The sequence below is a fragment of the Pocillopora verrucosa genome, chromosome 1 (genome assembly GCF_036669915.1).
Source record: "Pocillopora verrucosa isolate sample1 chromosome 1, ASM3666991v2, whole genome shotgun sequence".
Lineage (NCBI taxonomy): Eukaryota > Metazoa > Cnidaria > Anthozoa > Scleractinia > Pocilloporidae > Pocillopora > Pocillopora verrucosa.
Window position 1 is genome coordinate 20,719,018 of NC_089312.1, and position 16,730 is coordinate 20,735,747.

A 16,730-nucleotide genomic window follows, 5' to 3' on the forward strand; every position below is an offset into this window, starting at 1 on the left:
TTCCAGAATTGAGTCACGAGCGAGGTGAGCGTTTTCAAAGAGGTTATGCCACGCCAAAGTTTTGCAAGTAAGCATATGAAGTTAACAAATCGATGATATGTTCTCTTGGATATTATACTACACCAAAAATTTACTAGAAATTATGGTATAAAAATAACGAATCGACGATAAATTTTTACAGTTTTGCCTTTTAAAGACTGCCTTATCGATCTGTTTATTTTTAATTGACAAGAACCCACAAAATCAACATATAATCCTAAATTTAGAATATCAAGATTTCTCTCTATGTATATAAATATCGATCACTTCAGAAAAAAAAAACATTCGGGAACACTGACTCATGATCATCAATTTTTAAGAGAGTCTTGCATCACATTCAGAAGACTGTATCATTTTATCTTCTGGATACTGAAGACATTTACAATCTATTGAAATAAAAGCATCGTGGAATAGAATTATATATATATATACATATTTCTTTTACAATGAAAATACTCCACCAGTTTTAAAGGTAGAATAATAGTTACTCCTTTATCAGATTTTGCTTATAAAAATTAAGAATTCTTTTCGTTCTGCTTTTGCCTGAATTATTCATAAAGTAAATTAAGAAGCGTATCAGTTTCTGGAACTTACTTCAGGTAAATCATTTATCAAATAATGCACTTAATCATCCTATTAGCTTCAACAGATATGCTTTATTTAGTGTGAATTTTTTTAATATAATTCCTAATGGCTCGAAATAATCTTTTGGCGGAGACAGAATCTCTCCCACGTGTGATAAACAGCTGTATACACCGCTCACGATAACATCTAATCATGAAATACGTGGACAATAAGTTTTGTTATCAGATACAATCGAACAATAAAGGTTGTCAGTTGTGAAGCTCGATGGCGTTTGTATTAAGACCACAACTGCCAAACAACGGTCCAGTAATTTTATGTTCTTCGTTGATCCTTGTCATTTAAGGCAGTGTTGAAGTGATCGGCATCTTTTCAAGGACTGACGATCATGTAAGTTGTATACGTTTTTATTTTGGGCTTTATTTAGTTAACATTACGCCTCACAGTTGTCGTTTTGGATTTCATTTTACGATGAGATGAGAACCAGTAACGTCATGGCATCGCACTAACTTTTACCTTTCACAATTTCATTGACTGACTCAAATTTCCCGGAACTCTGTCTCACTGTAGTATACATTTTAAACGAGGCTTTCAATTTCCAGTTATTTTGGCTTTTGAACCTATTAAAGTTTTTCAGTCATTTCTCATCGAAACGAAAAGCGTTCACTATCATGAAAGAAAAAAAAAGGCTTTGTTTTTTCTCCCGCAGAATAAGCGAGTTAAAAAACTGACCGAAAAAGGAGAACATTGATTATTGTATAGGAGTACCGTGTGAGGCTAAGGCTTATATTTTCCAACCAATTTTTTTTTCAAAATGACAAATGAAAAAAAGCGTTTGGATAATTGTTATTAACACATTACAGGTAGCCGGCCGTTCCTGTTGTCCATTCAATTTAGAACGCGCACCACACGTAATGACGTCACCAGCTGTTTCTACGCGTCGCCTCTTCCGAATTGTGCTACTTCGTTCTTTTTAATTGGAAATGAGAGACGATTAAATTTCATAATCAGTCGTCGAATAAAAAAGGAAATTATTTGTCTCGTCACGAACACTGGAACACGAACATCCTCGATAAACCGAACCAGAGCACTCGATGATGACTCTGCATTTTTCAGTCGGGGAGAGGCGAGTTTCAGGAATTTGCGAGGAAAGCGCGAGGGCGAGAGACACTCCAGTTTAGGAGCGCTAGATAATGACTCATTCCTGGCGCTGCTGCAGCGGACCTAAAAAACGCGAAACAATGACGCCTTTCCCGCGAGCTACTTAGTGAGAAATTTTAAACATTTTTCGTAATGCCTAAATTAACAGTCTGTCTCGGTTTGTTTCGTCTTTCAGGAGGTTTCTTTGTCTCACAACAACCGTTTTCTTGCTGATATTGATAATTTTCTTGCTTTGTGCTGAGATGCCATTTGTCATTGCTTCAAATGCCAAACTAGACGATGGAAATGAAGCTCATTATAAACTGTGTTACTCGACTTCAGAGATAGACAGGCTTCTTTCTAAAAACTGCGTGAACCTCATAAAACGAGCGACGAGGAAGTCAGGCAAGTGTGTCTTTAATTTCTATGTGAGTTGCGTAAAAATGTAATCATTTTGATAAAATTTAGATGCAAATTATAGTCCTTGCAATCCTTCCCTCTTGGGTTCGTCTGCCCCCGCAGACGATGATTTCTTTTTTTCCATCCTATTTACCTAATATATTTTCACAATGTTGAAATGCTTTTGTTGAGTAATAATTTTGTTTCCCCATAGGTGAAAATATTCTGCAATCTCCCGAGAAAGCAAGACGATTTCTACAAAAACGTATTACTTACGTTACAAATTACGGATTGTTTATGGAAGAATGTTGTAATGAAGGTGGCTGCCGAGCAGAGGAAATTCTAGAACACTGTGCAGCATCTGAATAGAATTTAAGGAATTTTTCTTAAAAGTTTTTTCCTAGGATTTCGTCGGAGACTATTGTAGGTTTGAAGATAAACATTTGAAAAACAACCAAGATACCGTTCTGTCCGTATTCTGATTAAAGTCCATTGTTCTGACTTTATTTTTCCACAACACTAGATATCGCCTAACTAATAACAGGAACATGTATTGGCGCTAGCCAGATATTTCGGTCGCGCTCTTGTGCAACCACTTGGGCCGACATTGCTCACAGTTCTCTGTGCGTCATGGTAAACAGAGACTCCTCATTTCTCACAACTTTGCTGGTAAAACGGAGTAGAGACTGGGAGGGAACTTTTTGAAATTTCCTTCACGTTCCTTTTAATGGTGAATTCCACTTCATAAAAGATGAGAAAAAAAAATGTGTGTCTTATGTATACCTAATTTTTATCATTGCAACTTGATCATACTTAAGGGAGAAATGGAGGTTTTATTGTCTGGCTGTCACAAATGGCGTGACAAATATTCTGTGAACAACATAGAAACTCAACAAAAGGTGTAGTGATGATGAAGGGACATAGCAATTTGTTTTGGCGATATATGGGTCATGTTCAAGATAATTGAAATTGTTAAAGCACAAAGGAACAAGAATGGCTAACTTTGAATGGATATGGGTTGACTACGATGATCTAATAAAATCAGGCTGAAAATTTCACCCAATGAACTATAGTTCTTTCTTAGCTCAATCAATTTTTTTTTTAGTATTTTAGACGAAGAAGTATGAATTTTGGAAAACATTACACAATCTTTTGGCGGTGCCAATACTTTTAATAGTTTTACCTCGGAAATTGAGGATTTCTACCGGCCTCATTACTTCGATTCATTATTGCAATTAAAAAAACTGCCTCTTAATGAATGACCTACATTTACCCAGCTTTATTGCTTGATTAAAGAAGCACGTGGCATTAAAAAGAAGCTCAATTTTTTCCAGCTAAGAAATCTTCAATTTTGATAAATCCCAAAATTGAAAAAACCTTTTGCTTCTAGAATAGATGTGGCTTTATTCTTTTAAAGAATTCTTGACGAAATTGTTTTTTAATTTTTACACGCATTTCTATTCATTTACTACATCTAGAACAAAAAAAAATGGAAATTTTATTCAACGGAAACTCTTCGCTGAAAAAGGAACCGGACGTTAGGAGCTTCTTTGTCACAAATAGATCGACGATTTTTTTCAAAATAATTAGTAATAAAACATAGTCCAGTCATATTTGAAAGACGCTTTATTAAAGAGATATCAAATATCACGCCAGGTCATTAGTAACGCTGTTTATGTATGTCTTTTTTCGGTGAATTTATTTAATAAACCCTGCTAAATTAAGCTATCAAAGAATCGTTGATAAATATCCCGTCAAGAACCTTCCAGAACGGACAAAAAAAAGTCCATCATAATTCTAACGCGAACGCAACGACGGAACCAAGCCAAGTAAACGTAAATTAATAATTGTTTCATAGGAAATAAAAATGTATCTGTTGACAAAAGATAGCCCGGTGTCCTATAAAAACAATCCCTAGATTTAATTGATCGTTTCCACATTTGATTCTGGCGGTCTTTGTCTCCATGGTGACTACTCTTCGTAGGCTTTGTTCAAGCAATTTAAGGAATTCGGAACCAAGCCTTCAGGCATAATACTGGTAAATTTAATTATATTTATCTTTACGATAACTTAGGCGACAATCACGGTGAAAAGTCATCCTTAGTGCTCTATTTGCGCTGTGCTGATAAAAGGTAGGTACTTCTATCATAAGTTGCTTAAGATCGCTCTTGAGTTGTCCAGTTTGCAAGAAATTTATGATTTACTGAGTACATTATCTCGTTAGTATACTTTGCTTTGTAATTCATTTCGCTCTTAAGGAAGTTTCGATCTGATCTATGACTTCTTCATCTCCAAAATGCACGTAATTTCATTTATTTTTTACACCTTTACCATGTGTGCGTTTAATAAAAAGGATCAACATTAAGATCTCGAAAGGTTTTTTTTCGGTCTCGTTTGATACAAATTTGAATGGATCTTTGAATGGTTTGTTAAAATCGAAGGGCATATTGAATGATTTTTTTTAACAACGTTCACTCCATGTTTGTTACAATGGCACCTACTGGGTCAAGTTATCGTTCTGTTGAAAGAAAAATCCAAGACAGTCCGACAAACGCCACAAATTTTTAAAATCATTTTAAGATCTCTGTCATGAAAGTTTGGTAAAAAAATACAATGTAAAAATAACAAATCCCTGGGAAAATTTATCCAACGAACCGTAAACCAGTCTGTAAACGTGATTGTTTGGAAACAAAAGACAAGGCACTTAACCTGGATCCATGTTTAATAATTCTCAAATTCTCGTGTACCTTTGTTTTTCAAAAGGCGAGATAGTGTCGTTTACTTCGCATGATCGAACACGGTCGTTAATAAAAAATTCTGTCTACACTTTTAATTATAAGAGGGACGAAAGCGAAAGATCCCTTGGAAATCGAAAGATAGTGATTGTAAAGATGACATTTCATCGGTAGATTAAAGAGCATCTATCTGTTGATCAGATAAATGCTCTTGTTCGTTTACCCAACCATTAGTCTCGCATTAAAGGATATTTTGGCGCCATCGGAAAACTTAAAGCGGTTTTTGAATAAAAATCGTCTCAAATTTGGTGAAAATATTTAGATGGACCGAGGGACGCTAAAAAGTAGAGGTATGAAAACTAAAAACTTACTAAAACCGTGATTTTCAATTGACCTCATATGTTACTATCCAATCGGTTAAGAAAACAAGACGGGAAACGATTTTAATGTAGACCTGTGAAGCTTATAGTGGCCGGCATTGTTGGCTTTAAGGCCATTAGTTAAATACATGCAGGATTGAATGCATGCTTAACTCGGGTAAGAAAAAAAATACACAACTTTTGTTTTCTTTTGAATCATGTAATGGAAGATTTTCAATGTTCGTGTGAGATGTTGTTGATAATAGCCGCGCACATATACGTCGGCCTAACATCTTCTACTTCTGTTCTGAACAGTGGGTATCGATCATGTTATAACTTCAGACGTCAAACGGTAAAACCTCCGAAAAACACCTGTTTCAACATCCGTACCACGGGGCTTTTGAAGGGTGTCCACTGAGATTTCAACAAGAGTTGAATACGTTTGGACTCATACTGAAAAAAAACCATTTTTTTAAATCTGGCTAACCACTAGATGCATGTGCATTCGGCGTTGAGATTGTAATCAGTAATTAAAAGTTAATGTATTTTCTTCAACTTTCGTGGTACTTTTATAGATAAACTGTGAATATTTGGCCAGCTTATTATACTATTCCAATGTTTACTTCTCACAAGAATAGCTTGACCAAATTGAAGCCCGTCCGTTCTATACTATGAAAGGATCAGTTCCTTGTAAGATTGATATTGCAATATGGCAAGCTAAGCAAACAGACAATTTTAGAGAGAGCAACGCCACATAGACTTCTTTATTGCCCAAAAATACTTTGCGCGGAAAGTTTAGATCAGCAGGAGCCCCTGGATCAACTGGAATTATTACCTATGTAACGAGAATGGGCAGAGCATAGGCGGGGGGTAAGGAAAGGACCAGCTTTCCCATATTTTCTCCTCAGACAACTCTGTCCCAATGATCTATGTTGCAGCAGAACTACCAGGAAGAAATAGCCTAGTATTATATCCATGGAAAAATATACCTTAAGAATTTAATCAAGAAATTCTAATTATTTCGGGTTTTTAATGATATATTTTGTTTTGAGCACACTGTCATTATTTGCAATGATTTTTATTTCAAATTACTCTTGAGTTTGCTTGGGAAGGACATGGTTTGTTCTGATATTAACCCGTGTAATTTTCTCTCCCGTTCTTAGCACCATGTCTTGCAGTATCAAACTTCTTGTACTTGTAGCAGTTTGCCTTTATTTACAAGCGACTTTAGCCAAACGGTATGACTTCAAATTTTGCTGGAGTCAATCAGAATTTGAGGCGATTTTGGACTCGCAGTGTTTGAATCGTGCTTTCAGGCGAGGCATTGAGAAGGGAGGTTTGTATTATGTCAGACGAGAGTTTCATGGTCAGTAGTTCTTTCTGTGGTACTTGTCATCGAATGTTTCATAATCAATTTTGATGTGAAATCGTTTCGACTGTATACATTGGAGTCGAATGGTAACCAGTCTCCTCATTAAACACGGTGCTTCTCTGTGATTGGTTTCTCTACAACCGTTGTGCTGGCTGGTGTAGCACAGTTCATAGTTTATCATTCGATTTACGCCTGATCGAATTCATCATTTTTGCTTGGCCCTGGCCAATGTACCTGCCCAGGGTTTTACCAATAGCCACGCGGGGGTGGTGGGGTGCTGCAAGGTACAACTTAAAAGCGCATGCGTATCAAAAAACAAATAATCACCGCACTCAATTTTTACTCAACGATAATAAGAAAATGAAATATTAGGAAATCGGACGATAGCACTAAAAACAAGTTTATGTCTCCCATAATATTTTCGAATGTTATTCCGTAATTGTTGTCGATGTTTAAAAAAATGATCTTGAATAATACGCCTTCCTCAAATAATCGCCGCCTTTGAATAAAAGCCGCTTCGATAAATCTAAATTTTCAATAAACGCCGCAACGTTTGATCGAATAAATACGGCACTTAAGTGACTGCATGTTAGGCTCTTTGTTCTGTTTTGCTTGCCAAGCTATTCGGTCGATCTATCCGCCATCAATATGAATTGCCCGATTGATTGATCGCTTAACTGATTAGACCTTTTTCAATGATTCACAGATTTTGTGAAATCGGAAAAAGAGGCCAAGCACTTCCTCAAGAAATTAGCAAGGAGAGACCTTCATTCTGTGGAGCCTAGTCAACCTACGAACTACCATGAAGAGTGTTGTGTGGAGGGATGCAAGTATGAGGAAGTAGCGGAATACTGCTTGTTGTACTGAAAGTTTATGATCAACATGAATCAAAGGACACTAGTTAGAGCTTGGAAAACATGTACAGTCATTTCGGAATCATATTCTTAAACTATAGTTTAAGTTGATCTTATTTGTGAGAGTTCCCTTCTTTTTCTTAGCTGCCCGTTCGGTCTCTGCGATCGCTTCCTTTCTTTGTACACATTTCGTGAAGAAGAGATAAAGTCCTCATTAGAGCATGACTCAATCGCGATTTGGTATGCTGTCATGAAACACAGATGAGTTTGATATTCAGAATATTTGCAGCCTTTTATCGAATGTTTCTTACTTTTCTGGCGAGAAACGAAATTAGTGCTGATTTACTTATTTTCAGAGGAGGGCAGCCATTTCTTTCTCCGTAGAGATGGCTTGGGGTTTTTAAGGTTTACTCATTAAATAAAGTTTGATTTGGGGTCCACACTAGTATACACGGCCTAATCGCGGTAAATCCATATGTTCTAGGTTAAAACTATGAGGTTAGAAATTTGATTTACCGGAATGCTTTCTTCTGATACTCGTGACTCATTTCCCTTGACTAATGACTCGTGACCTTCGACCCTCCACCCGTGACCTGAGTATTAAGCCCGCCGTCTGTTCTCGTTTTTACGAGTGGAAAAGGTATACTTGTAGTCTTCTCAACCTCAGATCTTGTTACTCTTTTAGTTATACAGCACAGGGAATAAAAGAGGGGTCGAAGCCTTATTCTGCGACCGAAACTGGTTGATAATTACACGTACGATTTTTGTTGTTCGTTCTGTGATTATGGATTGCTCATTTATTTCATTACATGACGTCCTTATTTATCGATTGCTATCGATCCTCGTTTGCCAGCCCTTTTGGATCTGCTGAAAAGGAGTGGATTTAGAGAAACAATCCTACGTTCTCTCCCCTACTGAGTTTATTTCTTTTATCAATACGCGCGAGGACTGGGTATTATCAAGATTGCTCTAGTCATGATACGTATATTTGTGTCGTGTTGTTTAGGGTTTTGTTCGAAGTGCACTTAGTTTTACGGCTTAAGCTGCCATTTGACTCAGCAGCTGGTCTTTTTTATTTACATAAGAGCATTTGGAAGACTAATTGTACTGGATAATACACCTTGGGAACTAAATATTGTTTACAGCGTCCGGCAGGTTCGGGAAAGATCGGATGTCACGAATTCGTATCAAGTACAGAGAGGCACATTGTAAAGTCGTTGAATTTGTATTGCTTCAAGTGTGCTTTATTGGCAGGCGTTGGTGTTTCGAGTTTTGAATGCAAATCAAATCTGAGGTAATCATCTGGACTCGTTCAACCACTGCGGTTTCGAAATACGTCGACGTAACAACTTTGCCAAGATAAGGAGTAAGACGCCGGCTTTTTGGTCATAAATTATTTTTGAATTTTATCATTTGCCGTGGACTGTTGCGGTTTTATGCAAAAATATCGACCTCTATAAATATACCATGAGCAGCATTTCGGATTAATTCACGCCACAGTGTTGTTGACAGAAGTGAGACGACTTTTGTTGTTTTAATTTACCTTAGTTGTAGTGCGTGCCTTAGGCGACTTCTAGATGACTGAGGTCCTCTCTGATTCAAAGTATTTATCGCCAGAAGCGATATTCCAACGAACCTCCAGTGAACCCGATATATTTGGTACGGCTATAAGGCAAAGGACATGCAGCAATGCTTCACAGTTGCAATACAATAGAGCAAGGGAGCGATCGAGGGCTTCGTTTACAAACGGAGAAAGATCTCGTTCGCCATCCCCAGTTGGTACTTCGAATGGTAGTGATTCTGAGGGTCAGATGGTTGTCGATGGAAGGTGAGGGGAATAAGTATTTACGTTTATCTAGGAGTTGAGAAAGGATTTTGTAGAGATAGTTTGTAGCCTTTGAAAATTCGAGTTTTTAGCCGAGCAGTGCTAAGCTTTATGTGCTGTGTTATGGTGTGATGCTTAAGACAGGCAAGAGCACGACATGCGGAAATGTTTGTATTTCTCTTAAAGAAGTTAAGCCGTTCATTTTGATCAATTTAGTCGTTCCAGGTGTTTCTGGGATTCTTTGTTATGGACAAAATAAATTTTTTTGCTTCATGAGAGTGTTTTCATTTTGAAGGTAAAAATTGTCTGTTTTAATAGTTTTCAGATCACATTGTTGTAATTGTTACACATGCTTAATTGGTTTTGTCTTTGTCTGGGCGCATCTGAGAGTCATCCAATAGGCTGAATACATTTCTAAACATTCCAACAGTATCTTTTTTCTACATTTGGTGTACAGTATTGTGTCTAATCCTGAATGGATTACTAGATGGTGGAAGACCCTAGAGCTCTGACTTGCATTTTTTAGGAGGGTGATAAATTTCCCAGTAGGACATTTAGTGTTGTTTTCAAGAGGCCTCTCACTTCACGTCTTTTTAATGAGATAATGAGAAGAAAGAAAAATGTCAACCAGAGGATATTGAAGCTACAAGGAACCACATGTTTCTCTTTATAAATCTAAGTCGTGCTTTATATTGACCAAAATTGTAAGACCTAATATGCAGATTCCTCAACTTCTTGAATCTGGGTCACCACTAACCTGTTTGAACATGAGCAAATACAGTGTAGTAAAGTGTACAGCACTTGTGGAAATGAGTGAAAAGATTGATCCTTTGTTCACTGGTGAAAACATTTTTATCCCTTGTGATATCTGTTTCTTTAACAGATCATTTTTAGGACACAAAAATTTTATTCTGGCTTCATGTTAGCCTTGAGGGGAATTACAGTGTACCCTGTACTATTTTGTAACAGATATCTTGGGAGAAGACAAAACTATTCTGGATGTGAAAGTATCAGCTGGGAATGAGAATGAAACCGTAATATTCTCTGATTTCTGCAACAATAATCCTTACCAGCCAAGATTTCCAATATGAGTTTATTTTTTAAGCTCTGAGTTTAAACTGTTGACAATGAACCAGTTTCAACATAATTTATTTTCTATGACAGTGATTACTTTTTTTATCTTACCTGAGGCTTGTTTGTTTGTCTTTAGTACACTGAATGAAAGTTTCAATAGTGAAGACTTTACCTTCAGGGATCGTGCACCAACGTCACCAAGTCGTGAAGAGGTGAAGGCACAGGCTTTTGAACGACTTCAAGAGGAGCTTAAGAAAGCTCAAGAGGTGAGGGCTTTTAAATGTAGAACTCTGGAGAGATAATCCTTGGGGTCTGAAGAGTGATCATTGTGTGAATTCTCTTGACTCAGTCCTGAAAATAAGCAATGATAATCATGACATTTATCGACTTCATAAGATATTAATAGAGTCAATTTTTTGGATGCAAAGTGTACTGCTGAGTTTACAAGACTGGCCATAGGAAAGAATTCTCTTCCATTCTTAGAATTTACCTTTCACCTACGCAATTGAAAGGATCGAGATATTATAAGATTTGAAAGACTGTGGCTAAGCCTTTACCTGTAACTCCCAAGATCTGATTGTTAATCCTCCCCTCTAGCTGCTATACATTTCCTTATGAATGAGGCACAAGAAGTTGGATTTAGATCAAGATAACCTCTAGCTGATAAGTTTGAGTATTCTTATAACTTGTTTGCTGATTAATGTTTGGAAATTATGTTAAAGGTTGCAATGTAAATAAGAACTTATTTTGATCCATTTTGTCTATCAGTTCCAGTTATGTTAGAGTGCTTGGGCACCAAAACCTGTACACTTGCAACTGTTTCATTTGTTTAAGTGTAATGATATAATTCTGATGTTGTCTCAATAAAGGAGCTTAAGCTGAAAGATGAAGAATGTGAAAAACTATCAAGAGTCAGAAATCAATTGGAATCAGAGTTAGAAGAACTGACAGCAAGTCTGTTTCAGGTTTGTTTTGAATATACAACTGTACATGTAGATTGAAGATAACTTAAGTGCCACTCATTTTTATTGGGAATTCAAGTCAAATTGCTAGTTCTAAATTTGTCATTATATTTGCATTATTTCTTTATTAATCTAACAGGAGGCTCATGCCATGGTTCGTGCTGCAAATGTTAAAAGGGCTGCAGCAGAAAAGAGATTCAAGGAAGCAAATAACAAGGTTGGTGGAAAACTATTTGTATTTTGTTGATCCTCAGTATTCCATTTATAAATAAGTTTTTACATGATTAGGCATGGCAAGGCTTGATTTTAAATATTCTAGATCATTACAGAAGATACTCCTATGCGCTCAGCTTCAACTGATAAATTGTGCAAGTTTAACCACCTGTACCAATCATTATACAGTCAGACCTGGAACAAGGATGTAACTTTGTTGTCAAAATCTGTCACTAAGTTATATTTTTCAGATTTCATTAGTGAGTACGGAAACAGCAATGAGATTTTTAAATGAAACAAACTTCATCCCATGCTGTTATTTATAGGTTGAAGTTCTTCAAGCAGAAGTGTCTGCTCTTAAACAGTTAGTGTTAACCTCCACATCATCACAAAGTCACTCTAGAGGAATGGGCTGGCGACGACACAGCAGTGAGCACCTAAGCCCATGTCCAGATTGTAACTCATATGATTGTGATGCTGCAGTGACAATGAGGTTAGATGGAACGTGTTTGCGTGGGCCACAAAATGGAAATAATTCCCCTTCAGATGAATCGGAGGTTGGTACAAACATTTTTTGTTTATTCTCTTATTTTTGCATTGTAGTTTTAACCCTTTAACGCCCAAGATCTCATTAGTAATTCTTTTTACTGTCTGCCATACAGATCTTATGATGTTAGTTTGGAGAATTTGGTATTGGATCAACTTATAATCCCCTAATTGATATTTTTCTTCATTCTAATCACTTGTCTGCTTGATATTGTACTGATATTGTGAGGAGAAATTCTCTCTTGGTCACTCATGGGAGTTAAAGGGTTAAGTACAGTTTTGGTGTATTGGGGAAAATTGAAGTAATTGCAGTCAAAAAATATTGTGCTAATTCTCATCGAAATTTTACCCCATATTCATTAGTAAGGACCCTTCTCAAAGTAGGGTTCCCAGTGTCTTAGTGTTGCTGTCCTGTGGATTGAAATATTTCAAAACCTACTTGTACCCTGATTACTCTCCTTATTTAGCCTTGGGACCAAATTAAAGTGCTAAGACAGCTATTGATTGTTTTTGTTCAACCTACAGGTATTTTATTTTGAAAATTATTCTCAACCTGGCTGTACTTCTATTCGAAGCTCTTGAATATTCAATCAAACATGTAAATTATCTTTAGGTGGATGTGATCCTTTTCCGAGAATTTTTACAATGGATGGATGAACGTTCTGTTTCTCATGATCAGCCATTTTTAGCCAGAATATATAAAGAAGATGTTGGGCCATGTTTAGACTTTCCTAATAAGGAGGTATGTGGTCATTACTGAGGTAAAGTATACATTGTAAACTTCTAAGTAATTAGCAAATGGGAAAATTAAATTTCTCTGCATTAGCTTTTGGCTTTTTGTACTTGGGATGATTATGGCAGCATGGGAAGGGGAAGTGGTGCCTGTCACACACACACACAACCCACCCCCCCCCCCCCCATGCCATCCCTACCCTCCCTTTTACCTTCTTAATCCCTGCTGTGTCCTCTTTGAAGAATCACAGCTCCATCAATATAAACAGGTTGTGTAAGGTGTGTTTCTTGGGTTAATAACCTGTTGTCATTGCATGGCAGAAATTGTGACCACATCACATTTTATTCTTTCTGTGTTTTAGCTCGCATTAGCTGTACATAGTGCAATTGAAAACAACACTTTAATGATGGAGACATTTGGTGGCAAACCAGTGTTCAGGTATGTGTGATTGCAGTGTGTCATTTTAAGTTCATGTTTTGTGTCCTTTCCTTTGTCCTTTTTCATACAAATATTTCAACATTTTATTGTGCACCCAGAATTCAGGACAATGTTGGAACACATCATTTCTAATGCTAACCTTTGTATGAGATCAATTTTACTCAATCATTGTGTGGCTTAACCCTTAAACCCCTAAGCGTGACTAGCATGTAATTTCTCACTATAATATCACCCCACATCAAATATCGTGGTCACACGAATAAAGGAAATGATCAACTACTAAAGAAGTTCCTAACTGTATTAAACAAATTCTCCTTGTTAGCAACCTAGGAAATGTATAGAGAACGGTTTGGAGAATATGACTGCTGATATTTATGTAAGGGTGTAAAGGGTTAATACAACGGGAAGGTATATTACTTTCATCTTACTCTACAGCTGATAAGTAAACTTGGTTTTTTTGGATTATCTTCTGATAGCATCAGAGCGAATGACGAAGGGCATAGGAACTCTTAACGGTGGCCAATTTACATTATTAGCACAGTTGATAAAACCAAATTATCTTGTTATACTCTCCTACCGACGCAGCACCATAGTTTCGTGAGAAACTTACCCCCTTTCTTCATATATCTCAAATGACTTACTCTAGACTTTTCCTCAAATCTACTCCACCTTTTCTTTGTTCTGTAGGAAGTGTGCGCTCACAGGAACGTCTCGATTTTGTCTTCACCGTGTGAAGTTATCAGAAAAAGGTGACTGGTATAACCTCAGTCGCAACAGTAGAGTCAGGGTGAGTGGTAATCGTGTGAATGCAAAAGCAGTTTTAGTGAAGGTATAAATTTTCACGGGGAAACTGAAAATAACAAATTACAGTGCGTGTAAATTGTATGTAGGCTCACTGGAATGAGGCTAAGAGTGGTCTAAATGTTTCACATGTTTATCAAGTCTGCAGTCATGGACTTAAAGGAATCTGAAGTTTGTGTTCTCTATATTTTGAGCTCTTTTTAACTGTCCAAGTGTGTTCTGTGGTTCTTTTCTCTTTCCTCTCCACCAGCCTTAAGTGGCATATGTGGTAAGACCTAACTTTTGGCGACGTCCTTAGGAAAGTGAGCTTGATCGCGGGCCCTTATTGATAATTTAAAAGCGTTTATCATAGCCTTGAACGGCTTCAATACTTTACCAGCCGTTTGCTGATTCAAGACCATTTACGTCTCCTAACTTATATTCTTCTCGTGTTAGATTGTAGCGGTGTGCGATTTTTACACTTATGTGCGTTACATCCAGCAAGGACTTGTGAAGGCAGACGGTAGGTGTGAATATAGTTTACCTAATAGCTGTAGCTTTCAGAGCAAATGGGAAATACCTCTAAGTACCTCTTTTGGTTGGTTTGCCTCTGCGTTTGAAAGAAATAGACAACGAAATGACAACAGCAACATTAACCAAGACAGCAAATCATAGGGGAAAAACAATAAAATGGCAAGTGTTTGTTATATGGAAGAGGAGAAACTTCAGTGATGGAAAAATAAAATAAAAAAGAAAACGAGATGCGTATAATCAAGTGCCACTGAAATGTTAGATCATTGCCTTCCTTTAAAGTAAAAAAAAATTCCTTATAGCAGACTTAGATTTACCCGCAGCATTGCCAATAAATCCGGACTGTTGGGGGTCAAATGTATCCCTTCTTGGGTATCTTGCGAAAATTTCTTATATGTGAAACTTTCATCATAAGAACAGGTTATGTTTGCAGTTTGTCTCAAAACGAGAAAATGCGAAAATATGATATTATTCAAAGCTGCATATTCTTTTATCGTTGTTGCGACTTTCTTTAACTGTCGTGTTTGTTTTTGATTATTTATTCATTAGTAACAGAGATATACTGGGAAGTAATGAGATTGAGGAGTGAGATGGCACTCGCGCGGTTAGGAATGGAGGGCGCAGTCAAGGTTCAAAGAGGCAGCGGTCACTCGTAGCAACGCATGCTCTCTAGTTGCAATAACATTTAGGATCTGTAAGTTTTGTCAGGGCTTAGAACAAGGCAAACTTCTATTTTTGTATGAAATCGACTTTGAATACTGCTATTGAGAGTTGCTTTTAAGAATGAATATGGAAATTTTTATCAATGGTCCTGTGAGAATGGTTTTCGAAAGATTTAATAGAATTTGTAAGACTTCAATGTTTCAACTATTGAAATTCTTAAAGTATTTATGCTTGCATTTTGTGTTAATGTAATTGAATACGTCATTTAAGGAGTTACAACGCGAGCAAAATTCGTGTAGGGATTTTTATTCATTTAAGCAAAGTTATTAGAAATTTAAAATATTTTTGTAGAAGTTGTGGTTTTTATCGCCAAATGACTGTGTTCGCTTTGGGATATTTCATTTAGAATCAAGTTATTTAAACGTATTCATGTAGAATCAGCGTGTATTATTATTCTAGAGCGCTGTTATTACATATAACTCCATCACTGACAGAGATTGTTGGACAAGAATTCTAAGGAACTTTGAAAAGTAGGTTCTCATGATGGAGAGGTTTTTTTTAGAGTTGTTGTGCGATTTTAATTGGTGATGATCCATTTGAGGTCAGGAAGTGAATGTATATAAATGACTCAACAAACAATATTCTTAAAATAGTTTTTATCAGTAGTTTCTATTTTTCTATGAGAGGCTCTTTCTCATTTGTATAGAATTAAATAGACTTTTAATGGTCTAACAAAACGAAATAAACATTTAAGCCTGAGGTCATAGTCAATGTTTAAGTATGTCTAAGTTTCTAATAAGTAATCCGGTTGGTACATTTTTTTTCTTACTAAATGTTGTCGCTGTTGTTTTTCGTGTTGTTTTTTAGACAAGCTTCGGAATTCGATTTTCCTTTTCAGTGTGCGGACCTTTCTAGCCAACATATACAATTGAAATACTTAACTCTCTCTCTCTGTTAAAGTTCCTGTCGTTGAAATTTTCTTCCGTTCTAAATGATGCTGCATTAATAGCCAACGTAGAACGAAGATAAAATAAGAGCTCTCTTAGGGATACAAAACCCGAGACTGTTTTCATCATTTGACTTGATGCACTATCAGCTGACCTTCAACGGAGTAATCGTTGGTGAGTCTGGCTGTTTTCGAGGTTCCTATTTTGCATGAGTCATGCATAATGCTTTGATCAGCAGAGATAAAAGCGCCCTGTTTAGCGGCATAGGGCACATATGTGAAATTACTCGTCAAGTTGTCGCGGAAAGGAAGGTGTCAACACCTCTTAGGAGCCTGGGTCAAAGAAATCTGTATCATACGAGTAAACTTTTTATTCTGTTGCACAACGTTTTTAATCGCGACTTCGTGGCTTGTAATCATACATTTTGTCTTACGACTAAACAAGACGAGCCTAACGGTCGTTTTTTCCAGAGAATAGTAACTCGTGTAATTCACTCAACAAGGTGTCGATGATTCTGGATATGGTCTGATGTTTTACA

The 16,730-nt window shown here is 36.7% G+C and overlaps 1 protein-coding gene and 1 long non-coding RNA gene across 4 annotated transcripts; both read left to right on the forward strand.

Moving 5' to 3' along the window:
• Positions 1 to 875: 875 nt before the first annotated feature.
• LOC131781223 (uncharacterized) lies at positions 876 to 3,278 on the forward strand. Its single transcript, XR_010718814.1, has 3 exons — positions 876 to 1,011; positions 1,958 to 2,166; positions 2,375 to 3,278. It is a non-coding gene; the product is annotated as an uncharacterized lncRNA (long non-coding RNA).
• Positions 3,279 to 8,458: 5,180 nt separating this feature from the next.
• On the forward strand, positions 8,459 to 16,004 carry LOC131781188 (guanine nucleotide exchange factor for Rab-3A-like). 3 transcript variants are annotated; one of them, XM_059097830.2, is made up of 11 exons: positions 8,459 to 8,846; positions 9,029 to 9,308; positions 10,516 to 10,645; positions 11,249 to 11,344; positions 11,481 to 11,558; positions 11,881 to 12,111; positions 12,714 to 12,842; positions 13,195 to 13,271; positions 13,959 to 14,058; positions 14,508 to 14,574; positions 15,132 to 16,004. In XM_059097830.2, the coding sequence occupies exons 2-11, from the start codon at positions 9,058 to 9,060 to the stop codon at positions 15,236 to 15,238; spliced, it is 1,266 nt and encodes a 421-aa protein (XP_058953813.1). In that variant the 5' UTR covers positions 8,459 to 8,846; positions 9,029 to 9,057; the 3' UTR covers positions 15,239 to 16,004. The 3 variants fall into 3 exon arrangements, with proteins under 3 accessions (XP_058953813.1, XP_058953814.1, XP_058953812.1); XM_059097831.2 differs by having other exon boundaries at positions 8,459 to 8,774; XM_059097829.2 differs by having other exon boundaries at positions 8,459 to 9,308.
• Positions 16,005 to 16,730: the final 726 nt, after the last annotated feature.

Bases quoted from the DNA above. Each gene is read 5' to 3' on its own strand.
- LOC131781188 (XM_059097829.2), top strand. From the start codon at position 9,058: ATGACTGAGGTCCTCTCTGATTCAAAGTATTTATCGCCAGAAGCGATA. The intron at 10,646-11,248 runs GTGAGGGCTTTT...GTCTCAATAAAG, and splicing joins AGCTTAAGAAAGCTCAAGAG to GAGCTTAAGCTGAAAGATGA. The intron at 13,272-13,958 runs GTATGTGTGATT...TTTGTTCTGTAG, and splicing joins GGTGGCAAACCAGTGTTCAG to GAAGTGTGCGCTCACAGGAA.